The 20534-nt window shown below is 41.9% G+C and overlaps 1 protein-coding gene and 1 long non-coding RNA gene across 3 annotated transcripts in view; one reads left to right on the top strand and one right to left on the bottom strand.

Annotated features, from left to right (window-relative positions):
- On the bottom strand, positions 1-12057 carry EXO5 (exonuclease 5). Of its 2 annotated transcripts, none has more exons than XM_081493960.1 (3): positions 11925-12014; positions 11024-11081; positions 1-2569 (listed from the first exon to the last, which is right to left on the bottom strand). In XM_081493960.1, the coding sequence occupies exon 3, from the start codon at positions 2558-2560 to the stop codon at positions 1448-1450; it is 1113 nt and encodes a 370-aa protein (XP_081350086.1). In that variant the 5' UTR covers positions 2561-2569; positions 11024-11081; positions 11925-12014; the 3' UTR covers positions 1-1447. The 2 variants fall into 2 exon arrangements, 1 of the variants encoding a protein (XP_081350086.1); XR_014054860.1 differs by lacking the exon at positions 1-2569 and adding an exon at positions 11191-11352 and having other exon boundaries at positions 11925-12057.
- The window catches only part of LOC145507433 (uncharacterized), a 14268-nt gene continuing 5619 nt past the window's right edge, over positions 11886-20534 (top strand). Inside the window, exon 1 of the long non-coding RNA XR_014054864.1 lies at positions 11886-12461. This is a non-coding gene — a long non-coding RNA (uncharacterized LOC145507433). The remainder of the gene's footprint in view (positions 12462-20534) is intronic.

Here is a 20534-nt window from a genome sequence, read left to right on the forward strand (position 1 = left end):
TGACTTTCATCCACATAAATTTATTCAGATTTGTTTTATGGCCCAGAAATAGCTTATTTTGATAAATATTCTATGTTCACCTGAAAAAAAAGCATGCTACAGAAGATTTTTTATGTCTAATCACATACACCCAACACATGTATTTGATTTATATTTAATTATATGTTGATACATCCAAAAAGTTTCTTGAAGAACCTTATCCAACTTCCTATTGATGGTTATTTTGGGATTCAGGATTAACAAGTATGCATGTAAGACCAATATTTACTTTCTACTTTATACATTATTAGAGTGTTTGTAGTAGGAAAAGATAGGAAATAGCTTAAGTATATATAAATAGAGGCCCAGTTAGATAAACAGTATATCTTTACAATGGAACCCTTTGCAGCAGCTAAAAGGAAGGAGGTGAACTATAAATACTAATATGAAACAACTCTAAAATACATTGATAAGTAAAATAAACAAGGTGTGTTGAAGTTGAAAAATATTGTATATCTTAAATGAGATACCAAAAGCACTAATGAGACATTCAAACTGGTCTTCAGTAATATTTTGTTCATCAAAAGACACCATGACAGAAAAGGCAAGCCACAGACTGGAAAAAGAGACTCCCAATAAAGATATTCAATAAATGTTGTGTTTACTGGAGACATTATTAAAGAACAGCAGAAGTGAAGTTCAGTGGAATTAGAGATACTGAGGCTGGGATAACAATTCTTAGCTTACTCGTGGTCCACATTCACAGATTCTGCTTATGAGGCTTACTCAGTATTCCTAGGATACTGACCTGGAATTCAATACAGCTCATTTTTCACTGCACCCAGACCTCCAGGACTTAGACCCTCCCTTTGTTCCCAAGTCAGCAGAACCATCTGCATTTTTTGCTTCCACATGTGAGGATCTGACAACCTGGTGGACTGTGACACCACTCTAATATTTTCAGTTTCAGAGCCATCTGAGATAAACCATTCTGCAACATGTTAGCTTTTACCATGTCAGCTCCTCCTCTGGAACACTACTTTGCTCTCATTTACTTTTAAAGGCTATTGACACAATAGAATATTATTCAGTCTTAAAAAGGAAATTCTGGCACATGCTATAGCACCTTGTAGAAACCTTGATTGAGAAAAACGTAGGGAAGAGACTTAAAAGAAATGGAAGAATCTTCTTAGGAAAGCAATGATTGTGCTCCAGCCATGATGAGCATTTGTCTTTTTGGCAACCTGTGGCAAAGCTCTAGGGATAGTATAATCCCAGATCTCTCCCACTCAGCCATGAGCCAGGGACTTGGATTTGTGAGGTTAGAGGCTGAGGAAATAAGAAAAGAACCAAAATAAGAACACTCTCCAAGAAATTCCAGCTTGGTTGAAGAGACTGGTCCTCTTTAACTCTGCTGAGTAGAGTTAGATGCAGGAAACATCAAAGTTCTTGAAGGCACATCCTCTGTTCATTTGGCCTTTTTGACCTTTGGCTCTAGCGTGGCACTGGTCAACCCACCGCTCTTCTTCCACTCACATATATCTGCATAGTTGCACATCCGGCATTTCCAGGCCTCCTCCACGTCAACCCCCTGAGGCTCTCGATGGCCCATCCAGTAGGTCATATAATGCTGTACTTTGCTTCTCACCTCTTTCTCTTCAAAGGTCACTATCTCTGTACCCAGCACAGTGGCAGTCTCTTGGTGGACATACTCAATTTTCAGGCTATCAATAAGTGGGAGGTCAGACAGTGTTAGAGACAAGAAGACCAGTTCTATGAGGTCACCCAAGGACTTCACAGAGTAGCCTCCCTGCTGGGCATGCCTCAGCACTGAAGGTCCCAGTGGTTTTTCTGGATGCAATTTTGTGTGGTGGATTAAGCTAGCAGCAGTCACTTTCCCCTGTACCATGGCATCAAAGATATATTTGTACAGGCTGACTTGAAAACTGTCTTTTTTTTTCTGAGCGTCTGAAGGGAGCACAGGGTGCCTACGTGTCTTGAGTTCAGCCAGTTCCAGTTCCCCACTGGCTGTATAGTGCAGCTCATCAATCACACCAACAAGAAGCACACCCTCCACTTCTCCAAACACAGGAAACTCTCTGATGCACCCTTCTGACTGCAGGGTAGGAATCATTGATAATATGTTCAGAAACTTAACTGCCCAAGCATCTTCTTTACTGGTGATGGGGATACTCACAAGATCATGAACTTCTAGTTCTCTAGCTAGGTGGATGCTGGCACCAGTATCCAAAATAGTTGATTTCTCGGGTGTCAACAAGCCAGGAAGCTCTTTTCCATATACCATTTGCTGTTCACACCAGTTCTGAGTAGACAGGTCAGTGACATACAAATATTTAAGATGAAATCGCTCCATAGGTGATGAGACATCCAATCTTCTTTTCCATTTTGGTAACCTTATGAGCTTGTCATCCTTCCCAGGTAATTCATAAGAAGGACCAGGCTTGCTAGGTGAAGCACTTGACTCTTGTGTATCCTCCAGGTCCAAAAATTCTGAGTCACTCAAGTCTGAGAACCCAGAAGCCTCTGCTGACACCGTCTCCTCTTCCCCAGTCTCTGCCATGGCACAGCTCTGGATTGGGCAAAGGTTGTACACATCATGTTAAAGAAATGCATTATCCAAATGAAAAATTTCTCAAAAGCATTTTTGAATTCCAACGAGGTAAAAAAGATTCACAACTAATTATTTATATATAGTCTTTAAAGATGCTTATTAATTTATGAACAATTAGTAATGCTATAGAGTTGTAGCGCACATGCAGTTTACAATAAGGCTCACTGTTTCATCCATATATGAATACTTGGCAAATATTTAAGTGCAAAATAGTTTTATTCCTAAATCTGGCACTAACATATTGTGTGACTTTAAGCAAATCCCTTTCCTCATCCTCAATTTCTTCATTTAAAAGGAGATTTAAGGTTTGTCCTTTTTCCTTCAAAGCTCTCCTGGGGCTTCCCTGGTGGCTCAGTAGTAAAGAATCTGCCTGCCAATGCAAGAGACATGGGTTCGATCCCTGGTCCAGGAAGATCCCACATGCTTGGGAGCAACTGAGCCTGTGTGTCACAACTATTGAGCCTGTTCTCTAGAGCCCATGAGCTGTAACTACTGAAGCCTGCATACCCTAGAGCCCGTGTTCCACAACAAGAGAAGTCACTGCAATGGGAAGTCCATGCACCATAACTAGAAGGTAGCCCCTGCTGGCTGCAACTAGAGAAAAGCCTGCACAGCAAAAAAGAACCAGCACAGCCAAATATAAATAAATAAATAAAATTATATGTATATATATATATGTATATAAAATCTCTACTGTCTTGGGATATTATTTCATTATTTTAAGTAAATACAGAACATTGTAAATGTTGTAGCAATGTCTGCCAGTTTATCATGGACTCCTTCTACAATTCCTCAGAATACAAAGTCCTTGGCTAGGAAAACAAATCTCAATACCAAACTGTTCCATGAGAAAAATTGGCTCTACAATGACTGTTTCAGGAGCATGGTGTGGCAAAATTAAAAAACTAACTACAGATAAATAGAAATAGATCTACCCATATACAAAGTAGTAGCATACAGTAGTAAGAGGATATTCACAGCAATATGCAGAAATCAGTTATTTTTTCTATTTGAGATATATTAATACTTTATCTTTACTGCCTTTATAAATTCCTCCTAACATTATAGAAATTGATGTTTCTTGCTAAGTTTTATTGTCTCGCCCCACAAGAAATTAGCTTATGATGGAAAACATCTATCAGTGAACACTCTTAAAATATTACTGTATGAGCATGCTTGCTAAATCACTTCAGTCATGTCCGACTTTTGCGACCCTATGGACTGTAGCCCACCAGGCTCCTCTGTCCATGGGATTCTTCAGGCAAGAATACTGGAGTGGGTTGCCACACTCTCCTCCAGGGGATCTGCCTGACCCAGGAACTGAACCCACATCTGTTATACCTCCTGCATTAGCAGGTGGATTCTTCACCACTAGCACCACCTGGGAAGCCAACAAATATTACTGGATTTTGCTATAAATAATAGTGGATATTGGGAATTCCCTGGCGGTCCAGTGGATTGAACTCCATGCTTCTACTGTAGGGGACACAGGTTCGATTCCTGGCTGGAGAACTAAAATCCCACATGCTGCACTGCACAGCCAAAATGTGCTAGACACTGAGCCAGTGCTTCACATTTAATATCTCACTACTTTACTTCAGGACAAGCACTCTCTCTCTTTACAACAAGCAATTTCACAAACACAGGAGATAGAAAGAATAGAACAATGAACATAATCTAGTTAGCAACTGTTGACGTCTTGCTGTATTTGCTTCTTTCAGGTGCTTTTTGTTTTCAGTTTAACTATTTTAATGTAAATTATAGACAGCATAATGCTTCAAATATAAATGCTTCAGCATACATTTCCAAAGAAGTCTTCTACATTAACTACAATATTATCACATCTAATAAACTGAATGATTCCCTAATACTCTAGTCCATATTCAAATTTCCTCAAGTGCCCTAAAAACATCTTGACATTGCCCAGATTCCAGGCCTGCTCACAAGCATAGTAAGTCAGACAGCACTTTAGATAAGAAAAGGAGTGGGTTTTGGAATTCTTGAGCCCCTGGAGGTCTGGCCAACTGCTTAGGGTATAAGGAAATTCTGTGACTCACAAGATAAACAGTATTGTGAAAAGATTAAAGTAAAACCAGAACTGCATTATTTCTCGAAAATTGATAATGTATCAGTTTGCGGCCTGGAATTTTAAGTGGGAACCCCCAAAACTGCAGTTTGAAGTCTCACCCGTGCAGTGGATGCACTACCTGGGACCTTTTCCCAGCTGGGACTCCAGGCTGCTGTATGAGGAGGGACTTCCCAGCGCTGTTTATATCTGGATGTTGGCCAGCCCAATTTGGTGATGTATGTCCTGTTACTTTTCTCTATTGTTTCTTTTCTTTTAATGGCTGTATACTGAAATTAAGTCAGATAATCTCCTATAAAAAATTGAATTGTGAGTAACACGTGGTTTCTTTTGTTAATGAATCCTTCAAACCTGAAATGAAAGTAAAACTTTAAGCAAAATATAAACTGGCACCATAAGCAGGATTCATGAAGCAAAATGCCACAAGAGATTAAGATTAATGAAGTTTTTAATTCCTGGATGGGAAGATTTGCCTTACTGCTCATTAGCTACTGAATGGGGCGTATCCACCAGATTGCATGAGAACTGAGACCCCAAATTAAAGCAGGCCAAAACTTTAGAATTTATTGAATGTTTGCAGCTCATGCCAACTGAGAAAGGACAAGCATGTACTGCACTGGGTCAGAGAGGCTGGATCTACCTCTCTGCCTAATGTAAGGTACATGAAGCCAAATTAAAACTGGCTGAAGAGAAGTCAAAATTGGAGAAAGAATTATGCAATTTGCAAGGACAATTGTCCATGTTACAATGTCAAAGATTTATTTTAGCTGACCAAGTCAATTTTCCAGTTGGTAGCCGAAAAAGTCACTTTAAGGGTTGCAGAAACTATGAGCCATGCCATGTAGGGCCACCCAAGATGGACGGGTCACAGTGGAGAGTTCTGACAAAACATGATCCACTGGAGAAGGGAAGGCAAACCACATCAGTATTCTCACCTTTAGAATCCCATGGACAGTATGAAAAGGCACAAAGATATGACACTGACAGATGAACTCCCCAGGTCGGTAGGTGCCCAACGTTACTGGAGAAGAGTGGAGAAATAACCCCAGAAAGAATGAAGAGACAGAGCCAAAGCAAAAACAACACCCAGTTGTGGATGTGACTGGTGATGGAAGTAAAGTCTGATGCTGTAAAGAACAATATTTTATAGGAACCTGGAATGACAGGTCCATGAATCAAGGTAAATTGGAAGTGGTCAAACAGGAGATGGCAAGAGTGAACATCAACATTTTAGGAATCAGTGAACTAAAATGGACTGGAATGGGCAAATTTAATTCAGCTGACCATTATATCTACTACTGTGGACAAGAATCCCTTAGAAGAAATGGAGGAGCCCTCATAGTCAACAAAAGAGTCTGAAATGCAGTACTTGGATGCCATCTCAAAAACAACAGAATGATCTGTGTTTGTTTCCAAGGCAAACCATTCAATATTACGGTAATCCAAGTCTATGCCCCAACCAGGAACACAGAAGAAGCTGAAGTTGAATGGTTCTATGAAGAACTAGAAGCCCTTCCAGAACTAACACCCCAAAATGATGTCCTTTTCATTATAGGGGACTGGAATGCAAAAGTAGGAAGTCAAGAAACACCTGGAGTAACAGGCAAATTTGGCCTTGGAGTACAGAATGAAGCAGGGCAAAGGCTAATAGAGTTTTACCAAGAGAACGCACCGGTCATAGCAAACACTCTCTTCCAACAACACAAGAGAAGACTCTACACGTGGACATCACCAGATGGTCAGCACTGAAATCAGATTGATTATATTCTTTGCAGCCAAAGATGGAGAAGCTCTATATAGTCAGCAAAAACAAGACCAGGAGCTCACTGTGGCTCAGATCATGAACTCCTTATTGCCAAATTCAGACTTAAATTGAACAAAGTAGGGAAAACCAGTAAACTATTAGGTATGACCTAAATCAAATCCCCTATGATTATAAGCGGAAGTGACAAATAGATTCAAGGGATTCGATCTGATAGAATGCCTAAAGAACTATTGATGGAGGTTCGTGACATTGTACACAAGGCGGTGATCAAGACCATCACCAAGAAAAAGAAATGCAAAAAGGCAAAATGGTTGTCTGAGGAGGCCTTACAAATAGCTGAGAGAAGAAGAGAAGCAAAAGGCAAAGGAAAAAAGGAAAGATATATCCATTTGAATGCAGAGTTCCAAAGATTAGCAAGGAGAGATAAGAAAGCCTTTCTCAGTGATCAATGCAAAGAAATAGAGGAAAACAATAGAATGGGAAAGACTAGAAATCTCTCAAGAAAATTAGAAATACCAAGGAAACATTTCATGCAAAGATGGGCACAATAAAGGACAGAAATGGTATGGACCTAAACAGAAGCAGAAGATATTAAGAAGAGATGGCAAGAATACACAGAAGAACTATACAAAAAAGACCTTCATGACCCAGATAACCACAATGGTGTGATTACTCACCTAGAGTCAGACATCCTGGAATGCAAAGTCAAGTGGCCTTAGGAAGCGTCACTATGAACAAAGCTAGTGGAAGTGATGGAATTCCAGTTGAGCTATTTCAAATCTTAAAAGATGATCCTGTGAAAGTGCTGCACTCAATATGCCAGCAAATTTGGAAAACTCAGCAGTGGCCACAGGACTGGAAAAGTCAGTTTTCATTCCAATCCCAAAGAAAGGCAATGCCAAAGAATGTTCAAACTACCGCACAATTGCACTCATCTCACATGCTAGCAAAGTAATGCTCAAAATTCTCTCAGCTAGGCTTCAATAGTACATGAACTGATAACTTCCAGACGTTCAAGCTGGATTTAGAAAGGGTAGAGGAACCAGAGATCAAATTGCCAACATCCGTTGGATCATCAGAAAAGCAAGAGAGTTCCAGAAAAACATCTATTTCTGCTTCATTGACTATGCCAAAGCGTTTGACTGTGTGGATCACAATAAACTGTGGAAAATTCTTCAAGAGATGAGAATACCAGACCACCTTACCTGAGAAATCTGTATGCAGGTCAAGAAGCAACAGTTAGAACTGGACATGGAACAAGAGACTAGTTCCAAATTGGGAAAGGAGTTTGTCAAGGCTGTATATTGTCACTCGGCTTATTTAACCTATATGCAGATTACATAATGCGAAATGCTGGGTTGGATGAAGCACAAGCTGTAATCAAGATTGCAGGGAAATAGCAACAACCTCAGATATGCAGATTATACCAGCATAGTGGCAGAAAATGAAGAAGAACTAAAGAGCCTCTTGATGAAAGTGAAAGATGAGAGGGAAAAAGTTGGCTTAAAACTTAACATTGAAAAAACTAAGATCATGGCATCCAGTCCCATCATTTCATAGCAAATAGATGGGGCAACAATGGAAACACTGACAGACTTTATTTTTTAGGGCTCCAAAATCACTACAGATGGTGACTGCAGCCATGCAATTAAAATACGCTTGTTCCTTGGAAGAAAAGCTATGACCAACCTAGACAGCACATTAAAAAGCAGAGACATTACTTTGCCTACAAAGGTCCATATAATCAAAGCTATGGTTTTTCCAGTAGTCATGTATGGATGTGAAAGTTGGACCACAAATAAAGCTGAGCGCCGAAGAATTGATGCTTTTGAACTGTGGTATTGGAGAAAACTCTTGAGAGTCCCTTGGACTGCAAGGAGATCAAAGCAGTCAATCCTAAAGGAAATTAGTCCTGAATATTCATTAGAAGGACTGAGGCTGAAGCTGAAACTCCAATACTTTGGCCACCTGATGTGAAGAACTGACTCATTGGAAAAGACCCTGATGATGGGAAAGATTGAAGACAGGAGTATAAGGGGACGACAGAGGATGAGATGGTTGGATGGCATCACCGACTTGATGGATATGAGTTTGAGCAAGCTTTGAGAGTTGGACATGGACAGGGAAGCCTGGTGTGCTACAGTCCATGGGGTCACAAAGAGTCTGACACGACTTAGCGACTGAACAACAACATGCTCTTTCAGTCTAAACAACCCTGAGGCTGACAGTTAGGGAAATTAAAATGGAGAAAGCCTGAAGAAAGCCTGAAAGCTTGTTCAGGCTTCAGAAGCAGGAGTGCAGGCCCCTGACCTGGCTTGTGACCCGCCTGGACACTGCCCAGATTCAGTGCCTGCCCACAAGGATAGTAAGTCAGGCAGCACTTTAGATAAGAAAGGGAGTAGGTCTTAGAATTCTTGAGGCCCTGGAGGTTTGGTCAACAGCTCAGGGTATAATGAAATCCTATGACTCACAAGATAAAACAAACAGCATTGTAAAAAAATTAAAGTAAAACCAGAGCCGCACAAATACGCGGGAACTCCTGAAACTACAATGTGAAGTCTCACCAGTGGAGTGGATGCACTGCCTGGGACCTTTTCCTAATTGGGACTTCAGATTGCTATTATCGAAGGACTTCCCTGCTGCTGCTGCTAAGTCGCTTCAGTCGTGTCTGACTCTGTGCGACCCTATAGATGGCAGCCTACCAGGCTCCACCGTCCTGGGATTTTCCAGGCAAGAGTACTGGAGTGGGTTGCCATTGCCTTCTCCGTGAGGGACTTGCCAGCACTGTTTAAATCTGGATATTGACCAGCCCAATTTGGTGATGAATGTGCTGTTACTTTTCTCTATTGTTTCTATGTCTTTTCTTTTAATGATAGTATATTGAAATTAAGTCAAATAATTTTCTATTAAAAAAACCTGAAATTGTGTGTAACGAGTTATTTCTTTTGTTAGCAAACCCTTAGAACCTGAAATGAAAGTAAGACTTCCGGCAAAACAAACCCTTCATAGAAAAAAAAAAAAGTATGATCAGTCCACTAGTATTTGACTTTGGGTGCCCAGGAAAATAAACTTGACACAGAATTTAAGCTGATTGAGGTTATAAGCCAAACTTCCTCCTTGCTACTCTAATGGACAATAAAAGAATGCATTCACCAACTCCCGTGGTAAAAGTTCAACAACTGGTACCTTGAAAATGGTATAAATATTAGTTGTCATTGTACTTAACCAATTTTTAAATAGTCTAAATTCCCCCAAGGAAAGAAAACACAGATAACTGGAAGAAAAGTTATTTGCAATAAACAAAGGCAATACAATGCTCAGACTTCTGGGTATATCCTATTCAGTTATTGCTTTATAGGATACTTCAACAGTAATAAAACACAGGAGCTGCACATTTGCACAAGTGTCTTAAACTATAAGTGGGTCTTAGATAATGATAGTTTCAAAATTAGTAATATTATTTGGACAATGAAGTCCCTGAAAGTGGGAGAGAATCTTTACCCTTCATCAAAAAACAAAAGTTAAAAGGCATGACGGTACACTGTGTCCCAAATTGCAGTCTGTATCTTTTTGACAGGAGATGATTTTACATGGTACATAAATCAACACCTTCAGATACATCTTAGAATAAATATAAAGCCTTTAGAGCATCTATCAAATGGATAATTTCATATGCAGTGTTTCTCAGTGCAAGTTTGTTTTTTTAAATAAAAATTAAAAATATGAGAATAACAATAATACAGGTAGTACACAAGTGAAGAGAAGTAAAGTCACTCAGTCGTGTCTGACACTTTGCGACCCATGGACTATAACCTACCAGGCTCCTCCATCCATGGGATTTTCCAGGCAAGAATACTGGAGTGGATCGCCATTTCCTTCTCCAGGAGATCTTCCCGACCCAGGGATTGAACTCAGGTCTCCTGCATTGTAGGCAGACGCTTTACCATCTGAGCCACCAGGGAAGTCTGGCATAAATAGGTGGTAAGTGAATAAGATGTTTGGGAAACACCAGCATAGTGTCAAGAAGCTGGGGGGGGGGGTCCTACAGCTCTGGATTCTGAATCTGACTAGGTCAATAGTATTTAGTAGTATGCTACTTGCCTTCCGAGTACTCTTGGGCAAGTTTTTCATTTTACTGAGGCTACTGACACATCTTTAAAATTAGAGTACTTCTTCCAACGGTATTTCTTTCAACACCAGGTTCTCTGGTGGTTTAGCCCGTAAAGAACCTACCTGCAATGCAGGAGACCTGGGTTCGATCCCTGGGTTGGGAAGATTTCTTGGAGAAGGGAGTGGCTACCCACTCCAGTATTCTTGCCTGGAGAATTCCATGGACAGAGGAGCCTGGCGGGCTACAGTCCATGGGGTCACAGAGTTGGATATAACTGAGTGACTAACACTTTCCAACAGTACTCAGCTACCCAAATGATAGTGTGATGACACACTACACACTGCCACTCAACGAATGTGGGTCTCCTCCTTCCCAAGGAAGACATGAAATTGTGTACCTATTCCCTTCGTCGAATTAAAGTAATTTTAGGAGAGGAAAAAACCTACTCACCTGGGACTTGGCTGATCTTCTTCCTCACAGGCAAAGGCAGAATGCTAAACTGACAAGTCTGGGGGAGAAGAAAGGAGCTCTGAAAGACCAGGTCTGAAATTGGAGAATCCAGATTAGCAACTGCTGGACTTGCTGTGGTAAAAGAGCGACTTTTGGTCTTTTCTCACCTGACCAGCCCCTCACACTGTGGTGTTTCCTCCTCTCTGATCCTCACTGCACAGACTGTTGCCGACCCAGATCCTAGGTAACGCTTGTCTCTCTTTACGGGCAAATTCTCCTTAACTTCTTCGTTTTGCCCACACCCTGGATGCAGACACTCGATCCAATCCCTGCTTCCAGCAAGTAAAGTGTCAACAATAGCGAAGGTCTCCCAGCAACTCCGAGGTCAGTTCCCTCTTCCAGCCTCAACCTGGGCTCAGAAGCTCAGAAAGAGATCTCAAATCCAGAGGCATTTCCTCCCTGGTGGATTCCTGATGCCTCCGGAACTGCCACTGGCTTCACCACCAATATTCCGACATGGTCGGTACAAGCCCGGACTTGCGGGTCCCAGAAACTTCTGCTTTCCGCGGGGACCTTCCCACCATACCCAAACCACTGCCCTTCCTTGGGAATCTCGAGCATGCCCAAAAGTTTACTGAGCACTCCCTACAAGGTGCTGGAGGAGCGGCGAGAAGGGGATCGCTGGCCTCGGGAAGGGGTCCCAGCCGACAGCAGGGTCTTCCAAGGTGAGAAGGTCCTCAACCCACAGGAGCAGACGAGATAAACCGCTGCTCCGGAGCCGTTCCCACCCGGAGAAGGCGATAGGGGGACATCGTAACCGCGGATACAGATCCCAAGGTTCCAAAACGCAGCCCCTCAGCCCGCCACCCACATTCGCCTGCCTTCTTCTACCCCTCCTAACCTTGGATACGCCTCCAAACCCAGGACTTCACCTACTCTTCTCGAGCTTCGCAACCGCTCCCGGACTCTTTCCCTTAGGCGCAAGTACTAGCCAGGAAGAGGACCTGACTAGTCCTTGTCCTTTCGGGCTTCTCAAGAAAGCCGCCCGGAGACCACGCCCACAATGCCCAGTAGCTGCCCAAGGACCGCCCCCTCCCAGAGGCCTCAGCGGCGCCGCTGAGTCTTAACTCGCTTGCGACTCTGACTGGCAAGCCACTAGCTGCGGGTCGGAGGGGGTCCTGGTGCGGGTGTGCCTCCGGGGAGGTCGTCCTTGTGGCCGCTGGCTGTCCCTGTGAGTTGATTCCGGACGAAACAGTCACTTGACCTAGAATCTCCCACCCTGGAGGCTCCCGGCTACCGCAAAGCCAGTTGTAGGAGAAAGGTCTGGGCACCTCCCTTTCCGCGGCGCACCTGGCGCTGCCCGTTAGTGCTGAGTCTCATCAATGTATTTCTTTTTTCTATCTGCTTACTTTTTAGCTAACCCTTTTGAACTAGCAAGGTAAGTATAATAATCATTGAACAGGCATGTTATCATGTAGAGCAAAAATAGAATAGTGTCAGGCGCTTCACAAATACACAAATACACTCCCTGCCTCCTTCCGAAGACCGGTAGTCTTTTTTTTCTTTTTAATTTTGGTTTTATATTGGAGCACTTTTGATTAACAATGTTGTACTAGTTTCAGGTGCGCATCAAAGTGACTCATACAAAAAGTGTATACTTTTATATTTTGGGAGGCGGGGGTGGGGGTGGGGGGAGGGCTTCCCAGATGGCTCAGTGGTAAAACAATGCACCTGCCAATGCAAGAGATCCCAGTTCGATCCCTGAGTTGGGAAGATTCCCTGGAGAAGGAAATGGCAACCCATTTCAGTATTTTTGCCTGGAAAATTCCATGGCCAAAGGAGACTGGCAGGCTACAATCCACCGGGTCACAAAAGAATTGGACACAACTTAGCAACTAAACAACAGCAAGTCTTTTTCAAATTCTTTTCCCATTAGGTTATTACAGAATATTGAGCAGTGTTCCCTGTGCTATACAGTAGGTCCTGGTTGGTTATCTATTTTAAATATAGCAGTATATACATGTCAACCCCAAACTCCCAATGGATCCCTCCCCCCCACCACTAGTCTGACTTATATGACAATCACTGTTTTAAAAAACAGTTTTTATAACATATTTGCAAACTTGAGTTGTGACAAAGGTGGCATCACATAGCAATGGAGGAAAAAAAGATGATCTTTTCAATGAAGGGCCTGTGACAATAGGGTATCCTTATGGAAAAAAAATAAAATGAGACACTTACCTCATTTCATCACAAATATCAATTCCAGGAGGATTTAAGACCTAAATACATTTTGGACTTCAGAACAGGGAAATATTTCTTTTAAAAAATGCATGAACGCTTACTCAGTTGTGTCCAACTATTTGTGACCCCATGTACTGGGAGAAGGCAATGGCAACTCACTCCAGTACTCTTGCCTGGAAAATCCCATGGATGGAGGAGCCTGGTAGGCTGTAGTCCATGAGGTCGCTAAGAGTCGGACACGACTGAACGGCTTCACTTTCACTTTTCCCTTTCATGCACTGGAGAAGGAAATGGCAACCCACTCCAGTGTTCTTGCCTGGAGAATCCCAGGGACGGCGGAGCTTGGTGAGCTGCCATCTATGGGGTCGCACAGAGTCGGACACGACTGAAGCGACTTAGCAGCAGCAGTACTGTAGCCCACCGAGTTCCTCTGTCCATTGGGTTTCTCAGGCAAGAATACTGAAGTGGTATTTAAAAATTTAAAAAAAAGTTAAATAATAAAACTACAAAGGACATTTTGGGTCTGTTGAAGAAGTTAAATGTGACATATATTAGATAACTAGATAACTCAACCAATCACCAACATCCTGAGTGTGATTTTGTGGCTGTGTAGGAAAACATCCTTGTTCTTGGAAATGGGAAAGTTGAGGAAAATCTTCTTAATCAAGTGAAATATGAGTGGGCATTGCTTACTGAGGCTGGAGGTTTCTGCCTCCTCCCAACTGTAACTTTCCTTCACCAAGATATAATTCCCAAGGCTGTGAAAGCCTCTCCTCCACTCTTTCACATATGGACCTATTATCTTCCAGTAGAGTTTGAGGAGGCAGTCCTGCTGGGTGGAGTCAAGCAAAAGGGATTGAGCAATGATCACACCATGGGGGAAAGATAAGTCCAAGTTAGCTGGATGATGTTCTCCAAAGCTTTCATTGACGAAAAACCCAAAATTTCAGAAAATATTACCCTTCCCCCAAAAGGCTATCATAAGAAGCCTAGGTTTTTAAGGTCTCTCTGTGTATGTGTGCTCAGTGGTATCTGACTCTGTGACCCCATGGATTGCAACCTGCAGGGCTCCTCTGTCCAAGGAATTTTCCAGGTAAGAATACTGGAGTGGGTTGCCATTTCCTACTCCAGGGGATTTTCCTGACCTAGGGACTGAACCCGTGTCTCTTGGGTCTCCTGCCCTTTCAGGCAGATTCTTTACCATTTGCTGCTTGGGAAGCCTCGATTTAAGGTCCATCTGTATACAAAAATCATTGATTTAGATCCTCTACCTCCAGGGATGTCTGTAATCTGGGAAATACTATTAGACACAAATCATCTGTTTCCTCTTTCTGTCTTACCTTCCTTACTCTTTCAGAGCATAGAATTTGTATCTCTAAACCACACTGATTACATTCTTTCATATAAGTGTTTATCTATATGAGTGTTCTCTAGAACTCCACTGTCCGATACGTTAGCCTCTAGGCACATGGGGCTCTTAAGCATTTGCAATGTAGCTAGACCAAAATGAGATGTGCTGTAACTATAAAACACTGTATTTGTAGATTTAGTAAAAAAATAAATAAATAAATAATAACTTTAATTTCAATTACATGTTGAAATATAATATTTGGATATATTATATCAAATTACGTATATTTAAAAATTCATTTTATTTACTGCCTTTCATTATATTAGTGTGGTTGCTAGAAAATTTTAAATTCCTTATATGATTTGCATTTTTATTTTGACTCACATTACATCGCTCTTGGACAGTGCTCTTCATGAGCATCAGAATATAAGGGCAGGGAATTTATCTTACTCAAGTTTGTGTTTGTCACAAGTACTAGAACAATTATTGATATAATTGTTATATGCTAAAGAGAAACCCACTGATAATATTCTGTATTTGAGAATCTCTTCTTCACTGTGCTAGGATCAGCCTCTCTTCAGCAAAACACCAGTTTCTGGTAATTGAAAAGAGCATTGCTTAGTTGGAGAAAGCCAGAAAAGGTAGCCCTAAAACTAGGAATTTTCCACAGTTTATTGTGATCCACACAGTCAAAGGCTTTGGCATAGTAAATAAAGCAGAAATGGAAAATTCTGAAAAAGATAGGAATACCAGACCACCTGACATGCCTCTTGAGAAACCTGTATGCAGGTCAAGAAGCAACAGTTAGAACTGAACATAGAACAACAGACTGGTTCCAAATAGGAAAAGGAGTACATCAAGGCTGTATATTGTCACCCTGCTTATTTAACTTATATGCAGAGTACATCATGAGAAATGCTGGGCTGGATGAAGCACAAGCTGGAATCAAGATTGCCGGGAGAAATATCAATAACCACAGATATGCAGATGACACCACCCTTATGGCAGAAAGTGAACAAGAACTAAAGAGCCTCTTGATGAAAGTGAAAGAGGAGAGTGAAAAAGTTGGCTTAAAGCTCAACATTCAGAAAACTAAGATCATGGCATCTGGTCCCATCACTTCATGGGAAATAGATGGGGAAACAGTGGAAACAGTGGCTGACTTTATTTTGGGGGGCTTCAAAATCACTGCAGATGGTGACTGCAGCCATGAAATTGAAAGATGCTTATTCTTTGGAAGGAAAGTTATGACCAACCTAGACAGCATACTAAAATGCAGAGACATTACTTTGCCAGCAAATGTCCATGGAGTCAAAGCTATGATTTTTCCAGTGGTCATGTATGGATGTGAGAGTTGGACTATAAAGAAAGCTGAGCACCAAAAAATTGATGCTTTTGAACTGTGGTGTTGGAGAAGACTCTTGAGAGTCCCGTGGACTGCAAGGAGATCCATCTTAAAGGAAATCAGTCCTGAATACTCATTGGAAGGATTGATGCCGAAGCTGAAACTCCAATACTTTGGCTCCCTCATGCAAAGAACTGACTCATTTGAAAAGAACCTGATGCTGGGAAAGATCGAAGGTGGGAGGAGAAGGGGACGACAGAGAATGAGATGGCTGGATGGCATCACCGACTCAATGGATGTGAGTTTGAGTAAGTTCCGGGAATTGGTGATGGACAAGGAGGCCTGGCATGCTGCAGTCCATGGTGTCACAAAGAGTCAGACACAACTGAGCGACCGAACTGAACTGAAAGCTAGGAAGTTAGGGGACCTGGGTTAAGAATGTAAGACTGGGCCACGCTTCTGCTAAAACAGGCAGCCTCAGATGTAGGACATTTGAACCCTGGACTCAAATAGGGTTTATTCATTTATCAGTTTGAAAACCCAGGAGCTCTAGCTTCAAGTGAGTCTTGATCCAGGTGTCAAACAGTGTGATCAGAGCTGAGTTTTCGCTCTCCATTTCTTGGATCTGTTTCCTCTGCATTTCATTTATATGCAATCTTCCTCCTCTTCCACTGTCAGTAGCTTCCAGGGCCACCTCCAGGTTTTTGTCCAGTGGAAAAAACAGTCCATTCCCTAATATCTCAAAAATAAGTCCAGAAATTGTCCAATTGGCCCTGATTACTCAAACTCTTCTTAACCAGAGTCACCAAAAACAAAACAAACAGAGCCTGAGGCAAGGATTAGATGCTTTTTTTTTAGGTACAAACCCAGGACTTCCCTGGTGGTCTAGTGGTTAAGACTTATGCTTCCAATGCAGGGGGCGTGGTTTCAATCCCTGGTCAGGGAACTAGGTCCCACATGCAGTGTGGCATGACCAAAACACAAAGCAAAGCTGCAAACCCATGGTACCAAAGGTAAGAAAAGAAGGAAATGTAGCCAACAACAGTGTGAAGCAAACTGGAGTGGTATAGCACTGGCTATGGTGTCATGTTGAGCCATGGTCTTCCACAGTGATTCCAGAGTAATTTTATAAAATTAAAATCCCCTCTAGTCAAAAGCCCAATAGGATAAGATCTAGATCTTTATTAATAAATTCAGTCAAGAACTCAAGTGTTCATCCAAAATTTCATAAATTTGGGGTAGTATTTGCCATGGTCTGTGTGCAGGTTGAAAGAGAATTTCCAGACATGAGGCAGAATGAGAGGAGAAAAGAGTTTATTAGAACAGGAGATGCTGTTAGAACAGTGGGCCAGCTCACAGGAAAGCTGACTCCTTTTGCAGGCTAGTAGCCAATTTTTATAGCCTCAAGACAGAGAAAACTCCTCCTGGAAGGGTGGCCTTAGGTGATTGGTTAGGATGCTATAGGGTGGGTAATAGGGTGGGTATTTTACCTAATATGGGGTCAGGGAACTGGCCAGTGTAGATCAGGAGGCTCATGGCAACAACTGTTATGGGGCTTGGTTAATTCTGGAAATTTTTGTCCTGTGACCTTGATATAAGGCTCCACACCTGTGACCTTGGTAAAGGGGTCCATAGTCCCATCTCTTTTTATTTATGGGCCAAATCTTTCGCCTGCTCACGATGAACTGACTACCTACCCCATCTCAGGTCATGGGGACACAGGTCACTGGAAAAGGAATGATGACCATTCCTAGATTCTTCAGGCTTAACAGAGGCATCGTGGTGTCCTGGGTCCTGGTGCTTGCTCTCTGACAGGGTGCATTTACAGAGAGAGATGAGAGTCCCCAGAATGACAAGGCAGCTTGTTCAAGCATTGTCTGAGTGTTGGCCAGGTGATATTCTTGCTCTGCTATCATCTGGAGATTTATTTGTTGTATTTTAGAAGAAACAAACTTAGCAAGAAGTTTGAAGATATATGGCCTGAAGATTAATAGAAGTAGAAAGGGGGCCAAGCAGCTTAGAAGAGGTGCTAGCCAGGAGAAGCAGGACCAGACACTGGTCTGTGGTATTAAGTGTTTCTCTAGGTATGAGAAGATTCAAGAATTGGACTCATGAAAATCTTTATCTGAAAGTATGAAAGCATCTCTCATACAGGGACTCTTGGGGATTTTCCCCCACCACTTGCTTGTTCCTTTCTCCTCAAACCCTCTGCAAACAGGCAAATGGCTATGGAAGCAATTGAAAAACTCTGGCTAGGGTTACCCTCTGGCATGTTCCAAAGGCCCCATAACCCACTGCACCCCAGTAGCTGTCACCCAAGTGGGTAAGGGGCTCTCCTTTCCTCTTTCTTCCTTAGGCTGAGGATTAGGCCAATTGATAATGTGCTGGCATGGGTCAGGCACTTAAAAGACATTACTGCAACTGCTGCTTGAAGACTCCTGTGACAGGATAAGGTGGTCATGGAATGGACCAGGCTACAAGGCATCCACCCTCAGCAAGACAACTTCTGCGCACCATGAGACATATTGATTGGTTCAAGCAAAACACTGAGCCCACTTCCCTGGCCACCACCTTCCCGGTAGGACTAAAAGACAGATTCCTCAGCCTGTCTTCCCTGTTATTTTCACTTCTCTTTCAGTCCAGATTGATTTACAGGAGCCTAGGTGTTGCCTCTGAACTATCCCAAGAGTGTCTTCCATGTTTCAGGAAATCGTCAATTGGGGAGTTATCCGTTGGTCCTGGGAATCTCTCTCTTTCCTGTCTTTCCCTGTCTGAGTCACATGGTTGGTGCCTTAGCCTCATGGTTTACACTTACGGGTCACCTCTCACTGTTGGATTCAACTGTTGGGATGGTCAGCCATTTTGTGCCACTAGTTGAATAGAGGCCTCACCGGGACAAAAGGGATGCCTTTGTGTCAACTAGTGACTCTGAGTATCCCCATTCTACAGCATATAGGCTAAGAATGGGTACTGGTAGCCTCCAGGAGCCTCCCTCAGACTCACCTCTTGGCTACATTCTCAGGAACTGGAAAAATTTGAAAATCTAGCCTGATCCCAATACAAGTTGGAGGACCAAGAAAACTGATCTCTTAATGGCACACTAAATTATACCTCCATCCTCCAACTTGATCTCTTTTTGCCGAAAGGAGGGGAAAAGGACTCACTCAGATGTTCCTTATGTTCAAATCTTTATGACCTTTAATCAGAACGTTGTTCTGAGGTACACATGCCACATATATCTTTCTGTTGCCGCCTTACCCCCATGCCCACCCCCCACCCCCGTCCCTCTCTTTCTCCCTGTCAGATCTCCTAGATGACCCAACTCAACCTTTCCTGTCCACATTTGATCTTCATTGTTGCAGACAAGGAAGGGATTCTGAAGTTCCCTTTGGTCCAGGACTTTCTCCTAGCCTGAGGGATCAAAAAACTCTCCTAACATTCTAAAGAATCCCCTTCTAACTTCTCCTATCCCTGGGGGTGGGGGAGTGTTGGGGGAAACCAAGCTTTCCCTACTCCTGCAAGTTCCCTTACTCCTCCAGATTCTTCCAATCAAACTAAGACCCCACCTCCCCAGAGGGACAATCCTTGCTAGGACAACATTTTATCAGTCAGTCTGCCCCTGTTAACAGAGCTGATTTGAGCACTTTAATTTAAATTTTAGCTATTAGACCATGACCACAGAAGGGAAAAAAACAGTAATGCCATGATATTCTTTAGAATCCAGAGAAAACTGGTTAAAGTGAAATCTTTCTGAAATTATAAAACCAGTTTTCCTAGCATGTACAATTAGAAAAAGCTAGTTTGTTAAACAGAAATATGGCTAGGAAAAGCCTGAAAACTCTTATCATGTCCTTGATATACACAGCCCACATTGTCTGAGACTTCAGCCTTTGGTAAATTGGTAGAACTTCAAGTCAAGGGAAAAAAGGAACAAAGAGACATTTTAAATCTCAAAGCGAAAAACTATGAGATCAGATCTCTGTCTCTCTGGATTTATGTATGTCTCAGTGTGTGTCTTAGTCTTTGGATAATATTGCTGAGGTTAACTTGTAAATGAGCTCTAATTTAATTGGCCTAAAGAAAGTAAGCACCTATAAATCAAAGAATTCTAAATACAAGAGAAATTAAGCTAAAGGAATTCCAGGTTCATGTGAATGGGGAATAGTCAATATTAAATTAATACCTGATATTTAATGTTTGTTGATCTAATTAATATAGACATATCTTAAGAATCATCAACATTAAGCATAACACTTTTTTTTTTTTGGTGGATGTGTTAGCTAATTTTATTGTGGTAGTCATTTAACTAAATGCATGTTTCAAAACATTATGTTGTACAGCTTAAATTTATAGAAGTTATTTTGTCAATTATATTTTAATAAACCTTGGGGAAAATGTTAAATCAAAATGGGAAAAATTTACTTCCTCCACAATAAATAAAATAAAGTATAAGGCTGGAGATATAAATTTGGGAGTCTTCAGGACATTAGTGGTATCAAAAGCCAGGAAATTAAATGAGATCATAAGGGAGTGAATATAAATAGAAAACAAAGGAGGTTTGAAGACTGAGA

Source organism: Giraffa tippelskirchi, chromosome 5, assembly GCF_054371585.1.
Source record: "Giraffa tippelskirchi isolate mGirTip1 chromosome 5, T2T-mGirTip1v1.2.pri, whole genome shotgun sequence".
Classification (NCBI taxonomy): Eukaryota; Metazoa; Chordata; class Mammalia; order Artiodactyla; family Giraffidae; genus Giraffa; species Giraffa tippelskirchi.

Excerpts from the sequence above, each read along its gene's own strand:
- EXO5 (XM_081493960.1), bottom strand. The coding sequence starts at position 2,560 with ATGGCAGAGACTGGGGAAGAGGAGACGGTGTCAGCAGAGGCTTCTGGG.